Source organism: Hyla sarda, chromosome 5 (genome assembly GCF_029499605.1).
Source record: "Hyla sarda isolate aHylSar1 chromosome 5, aHylSar1.hap1, whole genome shotgun sequence".
NCBI classification, from domain to species: domain Eukaryota; kingdom Metazoa; phylum Chordata; class Amphibia; order Anura; family Hylidae; genus Hyla; species Hyla sarda.
Window position 1 is genome coordinate 154,789,401 of NC_079193.1, and position 16,426 is coordinate 154,805,826.

Sequence of the window (16,426 nt, forward strand, 5' to 3'; positions counted from 1 at the left end):
AGTTATGATTTTTTCCAGAAGTCCGACAAAATCAAACCTATATAAGTAGGGTATCATTTTAATCGTATGGACCTACAGAATACATATCAGGTGTCATTTTTACCGAAAAATGTACTACGTAGAAACGGAAGCCCCCAAAAGTTACAAAACAGCGTTTTTTTTTAAATTTTGTCGCACAATGATTTTTTTTCCCGCTTCACCATAGATTTTTGGGCAAAATGACTGACGTCATTACAAAGTAGAATTGGTGGCGCAAAAAATAAGCCATCATATGGATTTTTAGGTGTAAATTTGAAAGAGTTATGATTTTTTAAAGGCAAGGAGCAAAAAACGAAAATGCAAAAACGGAAAAACCTCCGGTCCTTAAGGGGTTAAACGGGTACTCCAGTGGAAAACTTTCCCCCCCCCCCATCAACTGGTGCCAGAAAGTTAAACAGATTTGTAAATTACTTCTATAAAAAAATCTTAATCCTTTCAGTACTTATTAGCTGGTGAATACTACAGAGGGAATTCTTTACTTTTTGGAACACAGAGCTCTCTGCTGACATCATGACCACAGTGCTCTTTGCTGACACCTGTCCATTTTAAGTCCAGAGTAGGAAAAAATCCCCATAGAAAACATGCTGCTCTGGACAGTTCCTAAAATGGACAGACGTCATCAGTGAGCACTGTGTTCCAAAAAGAAAATAATTTCCTCTGTAGTATACAGCAGCTAATAAATACTGGAAGGATTAAGATTTTTTTATAGAAGTAATTTACAAATCTGTTTAACTTTCTGGCACCAGTTGATTTAAAAAAAAGAAAACGTTTTACACCGGAGTACCCCTTTAATGAAGAAGTTACAGGTCTGTGAGAGCCAGAAATCTTGCTTGCTTGTAGGTGACCAAATATTTATTTTCCACTATAATTTACAAATAAATTCTTTAAAAATCAGACAATGTGATTTTATGGATTTTTTCTTCTCATTATGCCGCTCATAGTTGAGGTATACCTATGATGAAAATTACAGGCCTTTCATCTTTTTAAGTGGGAGAACTTGCACAATTGGTGGCTGACTACTTTTTTGCCCCACTGTATATGCCTTATTTTATTTAGAGATTCAGTGATATACCATTTAAGGTCTATTAGTCTGTTCAGATTTAGCAATCTGTGGGTCCGTGTGAAATATTGACAAGTCTCTGTGAAAGGTCAGTGTGTCATGTAAAGTGGGAACAGCAAGTGAAATATGGCTACATATAAATACATACACAGCATAACCTGAATTGCTATCAGTTGGTGACTGGTCAATGTGCTTGTGTCAGCAGGAACTGCTAAGGTAATAGTATTGAGTTTTTAGATTAGTTATTGATTCATACATATTGCTTAGTATTGAAGAAGAGGTAAATCTATTTAAAGGGCTATGCTACAGGGGCTGTAAAGTTAGTGTAGTTCATAATATAGTGTCTGTACATGTGTGTGACGGTTTTCTCACAATTCTTATGTGATTTTCACCCCAATATTTATTTTTCCCAGCATACAAAACGACTGTTGTCTCAAATTTTTCCCAGCTTGCAATGTGGCCGAGACCTGACTCGCTAGTCATCTGATGACAGGGAGCCTGTCTGCTTCAATGGGTGGAGGGATCAATCTGCAAACAGCTGTAGGCACCCTGATTGAAAACCAAACTGATTTGAATGGATGCAGCTCATTTATGTGTCAATGGGTGGGGTGGCTGATGTGTGGGAGGTGGAATTGTAGGATTTGTAGTCAAAAAAAGAAAAAAGTCAAATAGGAAATACCAGTTCACAAACAGCTAGCCACAGTGTTATGGTAATCTCACAACATAGCCATTTAGCCCTAAGACAAGCGCAGATCCTTCCTAAGCATGTCCATTACTGTCTGCCAGGTACGTACTAAAATCACCATATGCTGGATAAACCCTTTAAATATAAAACTGATTTACTTTCTACTGATTTAAAATTTACTTAGATGTCTGCTTAGGCCACTTTCCTAATATTTTGGTCAGTATTTGCATCAGTAGTTGTAAAAGAGTGGTCTTCAACTGTTGCCCTCCGGATGTTGCAAAATGTTAACTTCCAGCATGCCTGGACCGTCATTAGGTGCAGCCAACGGCTGTCTGGGCATGCTGGGAGTTGACATTTTACAACATCTGGAGGGCCACAGTTTGAGACCACTGTTGTAAGCCATATCTAGGAGTATTGATTATGCTCTTTGGGGAAGAGTTATGAAAACCTGTCTAGAGGAAAAGTTGCTGAGTTGCCCATAGCAACCAATCAGATTGCTTCTTTAATTTCTGAAAAGGCCTCTGAAAAATAAAATAATCAATATGATTTATTGCTATGGGCAACTCAGCAACTCTTCCTCTAGACAGGTTTTCATAAATCTCCCCCTTTGTCCTGTGCAGTTTCCACTCATGGTTTTGACTTACATACTGAAGTATAGTACTGACCAAAATACTGCTGGGTGAAGGTGGCCTCAGCTTGTATTTTATTGATCTCCTTTAAGTTTGACTATCGGTCCTTACTTTGTAATACAATCCTTGGATTCAGCTTGATTCTGAAGCTTGTGATGAACGACAGCACCTACAGCGAGAGGCCCAGCATCACCGCATAGGAATGTGACTCTTCGGCCATTCAGGTTCCGCAGAATTCTTTTCACATAATCGAGAGACCGCTGCAAATGAGCCTGGTCTTTGGCAATACGATACAGCTGCAGGTAGAGGAGGGCTATGCCTATGAGAGAACAGCAATAAAGAGGGTTCCTTATATGTACTGCAGTCCCTACCTGCCGTCAAGGGCATTAACTGTATAAATTTGCATGTTTTGCAGTCCCAAATTTAAAACATATCCTGTGTATAGATAATAAGCCTCTGACTGGAGGGGGTATGACTGCTGGAACACCCAATGACTTAGAGAACTGGGATCTCTCTTCTCTGCTGCTGCTCCATTCATTCACTATGAGAGTGGTAGAGACAGCCAAGTACAGTATCGAGGATGCGTGCTGTCACATGCTTGCTCAATAGCAGAGAGCTGTACATGGCTGTCTCTGCCACTCTTACCACTGGGGGGGGGGGGGGGGCCACTGTCATTATTTAAAGGGAGGGATTCTACATGATTTTACATTGATATGTTGGTTTACAAATGTTGGGTGCAGTGTCAGAGGCTTGCGTTGTCATGGCCGCGCCCCGCTTGTGACATCACGTCACGAGCCTCCGTCCCGCATTGCCAGTCACCCCGCATGGAGCGAAGCTCGCTCCATGCACCGGATGTCTGAGGTGCCGCAGCCGAAATTGCAGGAGTCCCCAGCGGCAGGACCCCTGCGATCAGACATCTTATCCCTATTCTTTGGATAGGAGATAAGATGTCTAGGGGTGGAGTACCCCTTTAATCTCCCCTTTAACACAAGAATCTATTCTGCTGTCTCTGGTATGTCTCCATGTTTGGTACTGCATTAAAAGGAATCTATCAGCTCTATTTCCTTATAAGAGCTGCAGACACCACTGGATAATTGTATAGATGTTAGGGTATGAAGCAAGCCTTTCATCTCTTTGCAAAGCATCAAGTAAGCTAGACTAAGCTGCTCATGTGCCACAGCCTGGCACACCGCCTCGCTTACCCCCAACTGCCAGCCCCTCCTTGATTGATATACAGAACCTTGTGCATGAGTCATAGAGCATGTGGGAGGTGAGGGAAAGCAAGGAGGCTGCCAGGCTGTAGCACCTGAATAACTTGGCCCCACCTCCTTGACAGTTTTCTGAGAAATAAAAAGGAGATTTTTATGCTTACCGTAAAATCTCTTTCTCGAAGGATCCATTGGGCGACACAGACCATGGGTATATGCTGCTGTCTCTAGGAGGCTTGACACTATGGCAACAGAAAAGTCGGCTCCTCCCAGCAAGGTATACCCGCCCACAGGCACCTGAGGTAATCCATTTTAGTCCCAGAGCAATAGGAGAAGACTGACAGGTCAAGAGAAAAACCACAAACTGTCCCAGCAACCAGAAGAAAAAGGTAACTAAACACACCCTCGGACAGATAACTGAAACAGGAACACCAGAAAAAGGGTGGGAGCTGTGTCCCCCAATGGATCCGAGAAAGAGATTTTACGGTAAGCATAAAAATCTCCTTTTCTCTATCTGCTCCATTGGGGGACACAGACCATGGGATGTACCAAAGCCGTCCCATGGGTGGGTAAGGAAATCAGTCAGGTGGACCGCTGGACCACCGCCACCTGCAACGCCTTACGGCCCAGAGGAGCATCAGCTGATGCAAAGGTATGAATCTGGTAGGACCTTGTGAAAGTGTGAAAAGACGACCACGTGGATGCTTTACAGAACTGCGAGGCCGAAGTTACGTAGCGGAGTGCCCCGGATGCCCCGAAAAGCGGGTGGAATGAGCCAAAACCCCTTGAAGCGGTAAGCTTCTGAAATAGCAGACCGGATCCACCGAAAAATGGTGGCCGTAGAAGCAGGTTGTCCTGTACGACGACCTTCCGGAAAAACAGAAAAGGGAGTCACACTGCCGAAAGGAAAGAGTGACTGAGAGACAAGTCGGAACAGCCCTCACCACAACCAAGTGGTGGAGCAAACGCTCCCAGGGATGAGAAGGGGCCGGACAAAAGGACGGTGGGATGATGTCCTTATTGAGATGAAAAAATCAAAACCATCTCAGGAAAGAAGGACGGACCTGGACGGAAAACAACTTGTCCTGGTATACAACCAGGAAGGGAGAACAGCATGAGAGAGCTGCCAGCTCTGATCCCTCCTAACAGAGGTAAGAGCAATAAGGAATGCCACCTTCCGGGGAAGGAGGCGAAGAGAAATGTCCCTGACAGGTTCAAAAGGGGTGCCCCGTAGGGCACCTAAGACCAAGTGTAAGTCCCAAGGGAAAGAAGGGGACCGATAGGGAGGGGCAGCTTGTGCCACTCCCTGAACCAGGTTCGGACATGAGAATTGAACGCCAAAGGACGTTGAAAAAGAAAGGAAAGGGCCGAACCTTTGACCTTTAAGGGAGCGGAAAGCCAACCCCGACTGGAAAGGGGTCAGGGAAGGAAAACCATGACCGGAGAAAAAGGCTGAGTTTCACACCAACAAAAATAAGACCGCCAGGTATGATGGTAAATCTTGCAGAGGAAGGCTTGTGTGCCCTCAGCATGGTGCGAACCACTCAGGAAGAGAAACCTCAAAAGGTCCTCAGAACAGCTGTCTCAACCGCCACACCGTCCAAAGCAGAGATGGTAAATAGGGGTGGCACAGAAGACCTGAGATAAGAGGTCTAGATGATAGAGAAGGCGCAGCGTTAAGTCGTTCAGGAGCCTGACCAGGACGACGTACCACGCCCGCCGGGGCCAGGCTGGGCAACGAGAATGGCAGAAACACCCTCTGCTGAGAGTTTCCTCCCAGAAAAGGGAGGAAACAGATAAGGTAGGGCAAAGCCCGACCAAGAGAGAGGAACGCTTCGGTTGTGGCGGGACGTGCAGAGGTCCACGCCTGGAGCGCCCCAGGGGTTGCAGATCACTGCGAACATCTCTGGATGTGGGGACCACTCACCTTGGGCGACTGAGGACCGGCTGAGAAGACCACATCCCAGAGACGCCCGGAATGAAGATAGCTGAGATGGCCGGGAACCTGAGTTCCGCCCAGAAGGGAATTTCCCGAGAAGCAAGCAAAGAAAGGATTGCCCTAGGCCCAACATATTGAAGGGGAAAAGGGCTTCTCGGGGGACCAATGCCCCAGACCGGCCGTTTCCTGAAAACACCTCCCCAGCCCGACAGACTGGCAGGGAGGGGCAGGAAGGAGCGCCCCTGAAAAAAACAGGGGGGGAACGAAGCCACCATAGAAGGGACCGAGAGACAATGGAGACCTGTCTTATCGGAGAGAATCACCAGTTGAAGAGGTCGGTGATGAAACTGGGCAAATGGCACGGCCTCCACCAACCGACCCAGGATATCCATGCAAAAGCTAATGGAAACTGGAGCAGGGTGCCGAAGTCATCGGACTCTTGAGAAGAGTCAGCCGAGTGTTCAGCGGAGTCGAAAGCGGGCAGAGGCCGCGTCAAACTGGAGCCCCAGGAGAGAGGTTGGACTTGTCCCGATTTACCATCAAACCGAAGTGAGACAAGGTCTAGAGGTTGAGACTAATCTGGGCCCTGGCTGGAGCTCTGATCAGGAGGTCGTCCAAGTAAGGAATCACGGAAACAACTGTTGTCTGTAAAAGGGCCATCACAGGCGCCACTTTGGTAAGGGTCCGCGGAGTAGTGGCCAGACCGAAATGGGAGCCACAATAGAAAATAGCCTGCAATAACTGCAAAGCGGAGGTACCGCTGATGACCGGGAAACAATGAGATGTGGAGGCAGGCATCCTTGATGTCAACCGAGGAACGAAAACTCCTCTTGAACCATGGATGCCAGCACCGAACTGAGAGCCTCCATTCGGGATGGGGAAGCATAAGATGCTGGTTGAGATACTCGAGAACCAAGATTGGGCGAACAGAAAACACCTTTCTTAGGGACCACAAAGAGGTTGGAATAAACCTCGAAAACGTTTCCCTGAAGGAACCGGGACAATTACTCCCTGATAAAAAGGAGCTGGAGCGTGCCCCGAACTGCCTTCGCTAGAGAGGGGAACCGGGGGGTCCAGGAAAGAAAAAGGCAATCCCATGGAAGGGAGGCAAATTCGATCCTGTATCCGTTGACTACGACATTCCTGACCCAGGAATCCTGAATGCGCGTGGTACAGGCATCCCAAAAGAGTAAGAGAAGACCAACCACCCGAGAAAAGTCGGCGGGTGGGGGCGACCCTTCAGGCCAAGGTAGGTCTACGGGTGCCTGATGGGGCCGTAAAACGGCCGAAACGGTTAGCCGACCTCCGGGAGTAACGGGTCAGGAAGAACTTAACCTCATGAAGTCTTCAGCCAGCTTTGTCACCTGCATCATGCCGGGCTACCATGTGTGAGCGAGGCGAGCAGGGAGATAGGGGGACCCGGACCCATGAGGTACAACCCCAGGCGCTGAACGTTGGCGAGAGGGGGTTAACAGTACATCCAAGATGCCTGCCCCTTCAAACGCAATGGGGAAACAGTGAGCCGCAGTTCCTGAGTCCCCACCTGAAAACAGGAAAGAAAAAGGAATAAAAACTAACACATCCCTGAATCTAGGAAAATAATAAAACATAAGACCTGGTCTGGAGAGAACTCCAGACCATGTCCACCTCCTTAGACACTAAGCTAAAACTGATTACCTCAGGTGCCTGTGGGTGGGTATACCCTGCTGGGAGGAGCCAACTTTTCTGTTGCCATAGTGTCAAGCCTCCTAGAGACAGTAGCATATACCCATAGTCTGTGTCCCCCAATGGAGCCGATAGAGAAAAGGTGATTTAATAGGTTGGACAACCACCATCTGCTTAAGAAAAGCTATAGTTTACTTTTATACATTAACAGCTATCCAATGGGGTTTGAACCAAAAAATAGAACAGAGAGATTCCTGTAGCATCTGGTTATACCTCCCCTCACCACACATTGATCCTAGGCATGTCCACATTTTCTCTAAGATTTTAATGCATGATGCATAAAATATGATCTGTCTGTTTAGCACTACTTGATTAAATATTTATAATCCCTATAAAAAAATATTACGAACCATCCATTTCTTACAGCTGCATCTTTCAAACCTACCTAATCTCTAGACGGTTTCATTTTACGTGACTAAAATATGACTTGTTTCTGTATATCCAGGACAGCACAAACTGTGACGGCTGGCATGTGTATTCAGCGTAGCACCCACCTGTGTATCCGGTATAAGTAGAGCAGTCATGTGGATCAGCGGTCTTCAGACCTTCCTCCATTTGTTGTAGCAGATCACTCATTTTTGTCTGGATACGTCTTGAAAATCTTCCTGAAATCTAGAAGGCAACAAATAAGGATTTTCAATAAAAACAAATACCGTATTTTTCGCCGTATAAGACGCACTTTTTCTTCCCCAAAACTGGGGGGAAAAGTTGGTGCATCTTATATGGCAAATACACATTAAAACCCTGTCCTATCGCGGCGGTCCCTGCGGCCATCAACGGCCGGGACCCGCGGCTAATACAGGACATCACCAATCACCCTCCCGAACAGCTTACAGGACACCGAGGGGACCTTACCTGCCTCCTCGGTGTCTGCTCCATGCCAGGATGCCCTGCGTGGCCGGCGCTCTCCTTCGTCGTCATCACGTCGTCGCGCGCGCCGTCCCGTCATCCAATAGGAGCGGCGTGCGTAGCGACGTGATGGCGGCGCCGGGCAGCAGAGATGTTCCAGAGCGACGGGGACACTCCGGGGACGCGGCGACAGCGATGGAGGGCGACATCCATGGCAGCGGTGACGGGTCCGGAGCATGAGTATTACCTCCTATCCAGTGGTCTTCAACCTGCGGACCTCCAGATGTTGCAAAACTACAACTCTAGGCATGCTCGGACAGCCAACGGCTGTCTGGGCATGCTGGGAGTTGTAGTTTTGCAACATCTGGAGGTCCGCAGGTTGAAGGTTCAGAATCTTTTTTTTCTAGATTCTGGCGAAAAATACGGTAGGTGCACACAGGGTAAAGATGGCTGCAAACATGCCCACCGTGTGTTTTCCATAAAACTAATAGCTGACATAATCCTGAGACCTGCAATCTTACTGCAATGTAGCTTCAATAAGAGGGAAGATATCTGAAGAACAGACTTGTTATGACATTAGGGCACTAAAGCTGCATTCTGCTGCCAATGTTTGTCTATGGAGATTGCGTGGCAGTATGCCCACTCACTGGAAAAGGCACTCACATACATTTGACCACGTAATGTATTTTCAGGGTCACTAAAACTGGAGCTGTTCAGGATATAAAGCACATTGTAGGAGTTTATAAAACATCATCTCCATAAGAAATTGAAATTTCATCAGTTTCCTTTGCATTTACATTATTTTTCTTGTGTATGATGTCTTTTCACTTGACACACATTAATAGATTCTTATAGAGTACTGTAATTTTTATTAGATGTACATTTTTTTTTTGCTAAATATTGTGCAGCAATGTGCTGGTGCATCTAATCGTCCGAATGCAGACAGCAGGAGATCCACTGTATCTGAGCTCCTGGCTGTGCGGTGTCTGGAAGCAGCATGTGCTGTGCTGTGTGTACCGGATCTGTGATAGCGACACACTGAACAGCCAATCTTACACACACCTCTGATACGCTTAATGGATAAGGGTGGAAAGCTCCTAGACATCTGTGCCGTGTCTGCCATGACCGCTCCTTATCTCAACGTCCTCTGCCCCCATGTTTAAAGGGGTACTCCTGTGGAAAACTTTTTTTTTTTTTTTTTTATTTAAATCAACTGGTGCCAGAAAGTTAAACAGATTTGTAAATTACTTCTATTTAAGGACTCAGTATTTTTCCGTTTTTCGCACTTTAGTTTTTTCCACCTTACCTTTTAAAAATCATAACCTTTACAATTTTAAAACCTAAAAATCCATATGATGGCTTATTTTTTGTGCCACCAATTCTACTTTGTAATGACATCAGTCATTTTACCCATAAATCTATGGCGAAACGCAAAAAAAAAAAAAAATAATAATTGTATGACAAAATGAAAGAAAAAAATGCCATTTTATAAATTTTGGGGGCTTCCGTTTCGATGCAGTACATTTTTAAATGACAACTTTTCTTTATTCTGTAGGTCCATACGATTAAAATGATACCCTACTTATATAGTTTGATTTTGTATTACTTCTTAAAAAAATCATAACTACATGCAGAAAAATGTATACATTTAAAATTGTCCTCTTCTGACCCCCATAACTTTTCAATTTCTCCACAAACGGGGCGGTATGAGGGCTTATTTTTTGCGCAGTGATCTGATTTTATCGGTACCATTGTTTTTATCAGACTTTTTGATCGCTTTTTATTCATTTTTTTTTATGGTATAAAAAGTGACCAAAAAGACGCTATTTTGGACTTAGGAATATTTTTGCGCGTACGCCATTGACCGTGTGGTTTAATTAATTATATATTTTTATAGTTCGGACATTTACGCACAAAGCGATACCACATGTTTATTTTTATTTATACTTTTTATTTGACGGAAAAAGGGGGGTGATTCAAACTTTTATTAGGGAAGGGGTTAAATCACCTTTATTAACTTAAATTTTTTTACTTTTTTTTTTTGCAATGTTAATGCCCCCATAGGGGACTATAAAATGCAGTACATTGATTCAATACACTGATCAATGCCATTGCATTGCAATGCATTGATCAGTGTTATCGGCAGTTGATTATTCAAGCCTGGATTTCAGTCTTGGAGTAACCAATCGCCGATCGGACATGCAGGAGACAGGTAAGGCACCCTCCTGATGCGTCCTAGATAATAGGGAAATCACGATTTTACCCTAATGGTCCCGATCAGCCCGACTGAGCTGTCGGGAAGCTTTCACTTTAGACATGGCGATCAACTTTGAACGGCGATGTCTGGCATTAGTCCCGGGTCCTGGCTGCTGATAGCAGCCAGGACCATGCGGGTATGATGCGAGCTCAGCTCCTGAGCTCGCTTCATACCCCTCCCATGTCACAGCGCCGTTTAGAAACAGCGTTTTGCGACAAGGGGTTAAAAATCGTAATCCTTCCAGTACTTATCAGCGGCTGTATAATACAGAGGAATTTCCTTTCTGTCTGACCACGGTGCTCTCTGTTGACACCTCTGTCCATTTTAGGAGCTGTCCAGAGTACAAGCAAATCCCCATAGCAAACCTATCCTGCTCTGGACAGTTCCTGACATGGAGAGAGTTGTTAGCAGAGAGCACTGTGGTCAGACAGAAAAGAAATTCAAAAAGAGAAGAACTTCCTGTGGAGCATACAGCAGCTGATAAGTACTGGAAGGGTTAAGATTTTTAAATAGAAGTAATTTACAAATATGTTTAACTTCCTGACACCAGTTGATTAAAAAAAATAAAAAAATGTTTTCCACCGGAGTACCCCTTTAACCTCCTAAGGACGCAGGGCATACCTGTACGCCCTGCGCCCAGTCCCGATATTTAAAACGGGGTCACGCCGTGACCCCGCATCATACTGGGTCGGTCCTAGCTGCTAATGATAGCCGGGACCCTGGGCTAATAGCGCGCAGCACAGATCGTTGTGCCACGTGTTATTAACCCTTCAACTTCGATCGCTGCGTCTAAAACGAATGTAAAAGCTTCCCCGCAGCTCAGTTGGGCTGATCGGGACTATCGCGATAAAATTGTGATGTCCCGATCAACTAGGACGCAAGCGGAGGCCCCCTTACCTTGCTCCCTCGCGTCCGATGGGCGTTTGATTGCTCCAAGCCTGAGCTACAGGCTTGAGCAATCCAGCCCCTAGAAAGCTGATCCATGCAAAGCTTGGGAGCTATAACACTGCAAAAAAAAAAAATATATATAAAAGTGTTAATAAATGTCATTTAACCCCTTCCCTAATAAAAGTTTGAATCACCCCCCTTTTCCCATAAAAAAAAAAACTGTGTAAATAAAAATAAACATATGTGGTATCGCCACGTGCGTAAATGTTCAAACTATAAAAATTTATTGTTAATTAAACCACACGGTCAATGGCGTACACACAGAAATATTCCAAAGCCCACAATAGCGTATTTTTGGTCACTTTATATATCATGAAAAAATGAATAAAAAATGATCAAAAAGTCAGATCAATACAAAAATGGTACTGATAAAAACTTCAGAACACAGCACAAAAAGTGAGCGCTCATACCGGCCCGTACGCGGAAAAGTAAAAAAGTTATAGGGGTCAGAAGATTTTTTCAGAAGTACGGCAAAATCAAACCTATACAAGTAGGGTATCATTTTAACCGACCTACAGAATAAAGATAAGGTGTCATTTTTACTGAAAAATGCACTGCGTAGAAACAGAAGCCCCCAAAAGTTACAAAATGAAATTTTTTCTTCAATTTTGTAACACAATGAATTTTTTTTCCGTTTCGCCGTGGATTTCTTGGTAAAATGACTAATGTCATTGCAAAGTAGAACTGCTGGCGCAAAAAATAAGCCATCATATGGATTTTCATGTGCAAAATTGAAAGCGTTATGATTTTTAGAAGGTGATGAGGAAAAAATGAAAATGCAAAAACGGAAAAACGCTGAGTCCTTAAAGGGGTAGTCCAGTGGTGAAAAACTTATCCCCTATCCCCTAAGGATAGGGGATAAGTTTGAGATCGCGGGGGGGGTCCGACCGCTGGGGCCCCCTGCGATCTCTATGTACGGGGGCCACGCTCTCCGGCCAGATAGCGGGTGTCGACCTCCGCACGAAGCGGCGGCCGACACGCCCCCTCAATACATCTCTATAGCAGAGCCGGAGATTGGCGAAGGCAGCGCTTCGGCTCTGCCATAGAGTTGTATTGAGGGGGCGTGTCGGCCGCCGCTTCGTGCGGAGGTCGACACGCCCCCTTCCCGTGGGCTGTCGGGGCTCCATACAGGAGATCGCAGGGGGCCTCAGCGGTCGGACCCCCGCGATCTCAAACTTATCCCCTATCCTTAGGATAAGGGATAAGTTGTTCACCACTGGACTACTCCTTTAAGGGGTTAAAACTGACCAAACAATGGCAGTGTTATCTTCTATGTGCCAACAAGGAGCAGATCCATCCCCCAGTAATGTCTGCCTCTGAGCATTACTACTATCTAGTAATTTCAGAGGAAAAAGTTTATTGCAATGGTGACAGGAATGGGCCACTACGGCTGCTATAGGTGCGGGCCACTGAAGATGCCATAGCAATTGGGGCACCATGGCTGCCAAAGAGTATTTGTATATCACTGTTAGTTTTATATAAAATAAAACACTGATTGTAGGAAGCGCTTCTTTTCCTCCGTTTTTGATCCTATGGTCCACTGCTTCCTATTGTCTAAAAAATAGGGTAACCTTTTATCTAAAAAATATTGTCTAAAAAATAGGGTAACCTTTTATTGATGTCAATATTAAAAGGAAACGATCAATGCTGCCTGAACATTGCCTCCTCTCCCTATTTGTGTATAGGAAAAGAGGTGTCATTCAGAGCCAGCGGGCCATTGTTGCCAGGGAGACTGGCAGTATTTCATGCTGCCTGAACACTGACAGACTCTCCTGCAACAATTAAAGCTACTGACAAATTCCCTTAAATGGGCACTGTCACCAACTTTATTTTTTGATATGTTGTAGTACTTATGTACTACAACATATCTCTAATATACTTTTATTATTATTATTTTTTTTTATTAAAATTGTTTAATTTTCATTTGAAAACCGGCCACTAGGGGTCTCCCTCCTAGTGGCCGGCTGCAGCCTGGCGTGACGTCACGCCTGAAAAAGGACCGGTGCGGTCCTTTTTCATTCAGCCTGCGCTCGCTCCCTGCCTGTCAATCAGACAGGCAGGGAGCGAGCGCATTGGCTCCCCGCCCACTGGCTGGGAAGCCACTCCTCCCGCACATCGCCGCCGCCACCGCCACCTCGTCGCTGCGGCCGTCCCTGCACGCCCGCTGCCGGACTCTGCAGTAAGTGTAATTGGGGGGGGGGGTTGTGATGGAGGGAACGGGGTATGGCGGGGAAGACGGGCTAGCGCCCCAAGTCACTAATAGTTTATCTACACAGGGTGCCTCCAGCTGTTTCAATGCTACAACTCCCAGCATGCCCTGACAGCCAATAGATGTCAGGGCAAGCTGGGAGTTGTAGTGATGAAACAGCTGGAGGCACCCTGTATAGATGAACTAAGGGCTGAAGTCCCCCCCAGCAGGCATCAGTGACGTGGTGCCTGCTGGGGAAGTCTGCCTGGTAGTGAGCACACTGCCAGGCAGACAAAAAGCATTTTTAATATAGTAAAAATAAAAATTAAAAGCAGGGAGGGGCTTAGGGATAGATGTGCAATAGGCAGGGACAGAAAAAAAAAATAGGATGATGGGAGCTACCCTTTAAATAAAGGAAATGTTGGTTCTAAGCACAAGTTAGAGATCCCCAGTGCTGAAAGGAGAGTCTGCACACGATGCACTTCATTTCTGGGGAAAGACATCTACAAGGGTAGAATCCCTCCTGGGATGGCGGGATGTCAGAGCGGCTTCATTTCACAGAAGCTCATCCTTGGAATCCTATTGATTGGTCAGGCTGTAAAGATGCCAGGATAAAAGCCTCACTGACGTAACGCCAAGGTAAAGCACTGAATCTTACTATTCAGGGCCTGTTCTCTTTCAGATTAACTCCCGCAACCTCTTCCCTTAGGGTATGTTCACACTGAGGAATTGGGGCGGAAATCAAGCAGAAATTTTCTGCCATAAAATATTGTTACTTTTCCACAGGAACTCACAGAGATTTTGCGCGGAATTGTCGCAGAATTCCGCACGGAAATGCAGGTTTCATGCGGAGGAGGAGTATCAAGTATTTCTTTTCATAAAATTATTTTTTATTTTTTCATGCGGAAATTCTGCACAAATTCCGTGTGGAAATGCTTCTGACTCAAAAAAAATAAAAATAACATTGATCTCTATGGGAGAACGTTTTCTCTGCTGAATGAATTGGAGAGGAAAAAGCGAGCAGATTACTCGTGGAAATTTCTCTCCAATTCCTCAGTGTGAACATACCCTAAGGTGTATCAAGTATTAAAAATATGGACAGAATATAATAATAAAATTTGAAAGCATGTGAAGAACATATATATTTTTAAAAAGAATAATAATAAGAAAGTGGAGTATGAAAGCGGCACCACCCTAATGCACATTACGGTGAATCCTTTGTCCCCAGGACGCCAAAATGTCTGTTGGGGTGGCGTCGCTCTCATATTCCACTTTTTTATTGTTGTTATCCTTTGATATAGATATGCTCTTCTCATGTTTTCAAAATGATTTGAGGTTCTTTATCCCTGCCAACTATTTACTGTGAGTGAACATTTTTACCCAGTATTTTAATATATTCTGCCATATGTGGGTGTATGGAGTGTCACCCTTTTGTTCATTCTTCTTCAGTGGAAGATTTGGTTCAATTTTTTATGTCATTTTTTTTTAAGTATCAATCAATCTGTAACTTAATATTTCTACAAGTGACTTACTTTTTTGTGGTAGACAGTAAACTCTACTTTAGTGATCAGTGCCAGGCAGCGGCTGTCAAGGCTAACAAAATCACGGGATGTATCAAGAGACAATTATAGACGTGAAAAAAAGTTTGGGGGCTGACGCAGATCCCAGTATATATGTCATCCAGCCTCTAAATTATATCAAAAGAAATGGACCTCATGTCCGGGATGGGCAAAAAGAAAATATTTAAAACGTAGCGTTTATTTATATCCAATAAAATAAAAAACATTTTATTGGATACAAATAAACGCTACGTTTTAAATATTTTCTTTTTGCCCATCCCGGACATAAGGTCCATTTCTTTTGATGTATCATGAGAGGCATAGAGGCATGTGACAAGGACATAGTTTTGACTCTGAATAGATCACTAGTCAGACCACATATGGAGTATTGTGTCCAATTCTGGGCACCTGTATATAAGAAGGACATGGCTGAACTGAAGAGAGTGCAGGGGGGGGGGGTGCGAATATAATAATTATTGGAATGGGAGGATTACAGCACCAAGACAGGTTATTAGAGATGAGCAAAGTTACAGTGATTTGATTCGTCATGAACCTTGCGGCTCGGTAGGTGATGACTTTATCCTGCATAAAAGAGTTCAGCTTTCAGGTGCTCCGGTGGGCTGGAGACTCTCCTAGGACTGTATCCACCTTTTCCAGCCCACCGGAGCACCTGAAAGCTGAACTAATTCATGCAGGATAAAGTCAGCAACTGCCGAGCCAAGAAGTTTGTGACGAATCGAATCACTGTAAGTTCGCTCATCTCCACAGGTTATCAAGCTTGGGGTTATTTAGTTTAGAGAAAAGACATCTTAGGGGCGATCTGATCGCAATTTACAAATATATAAATGGACAGTACAGAGACCGTTCTAGGGATCTTTTTTTATCTAGGCCGATAACCATGACAAGGAGGCATCCTCTACATCTAGAGGAAAGAAGGTTTCACCATCATCACAGACAGATTCTTTACTGTAAGAGCAGTGAGACTATGGAACTCTCTGCCACATGATGTTGTAATATCTGACTCAATAAACAAGATCAAGGGAGGCTTGGCTATTTTTATAATAAAATAAAAATACAATATTACAGGTTATGGATAGTTGATTTATGTGGATAGAACGTTGATCCAGGGATTTATTCTGATGCCATATTGGGGTCAGGAAGGAATTTTTCCTCTGTCATGGGGCAATTGGCACCAGCCTCATGGGGGGTTTTGCCTTCCTCTGGATCAACACAATAGGGTTTTAGGTTGAACTCGATGGACTCTTTTCTTTTTGAAACCTTACAAACTATGTTACAAGACAGGCTGACATACAGGCTTTTACTATTGCTATTTCTATGAA

At 44.6% G+C, this 16,426-nt stretch overlaps 1 protein-coding gene across 1 annotated transcript in view; it reads right to left on the minus strand.

Annotated features, from left to right (window-relative positions):
• The window catches only part of LANCL2 (LanC like glutathione S-transferase 2), a 60,672-nt gene that overhangs the window by 32,774 nt on the left and 11,472 nt on the right, over nt 1–16,426 (minus strand). The window contains exons 2-3 of the mRNA XM_056520541.1: nt 7,780–7,897; nt 2,525–2,732 (exon numbers count right to left, since the gene is read on the minus strand). Of these exons, the coding sequence (XP_056376516.1) occupies nt 2,525–2,732; nt 7,780–7,897 (326 nt within the window). The remainder of the gene's footprint in view (nt 1–2,524; nt 2,733–7,779; nt 7,898–16,426) is intronic.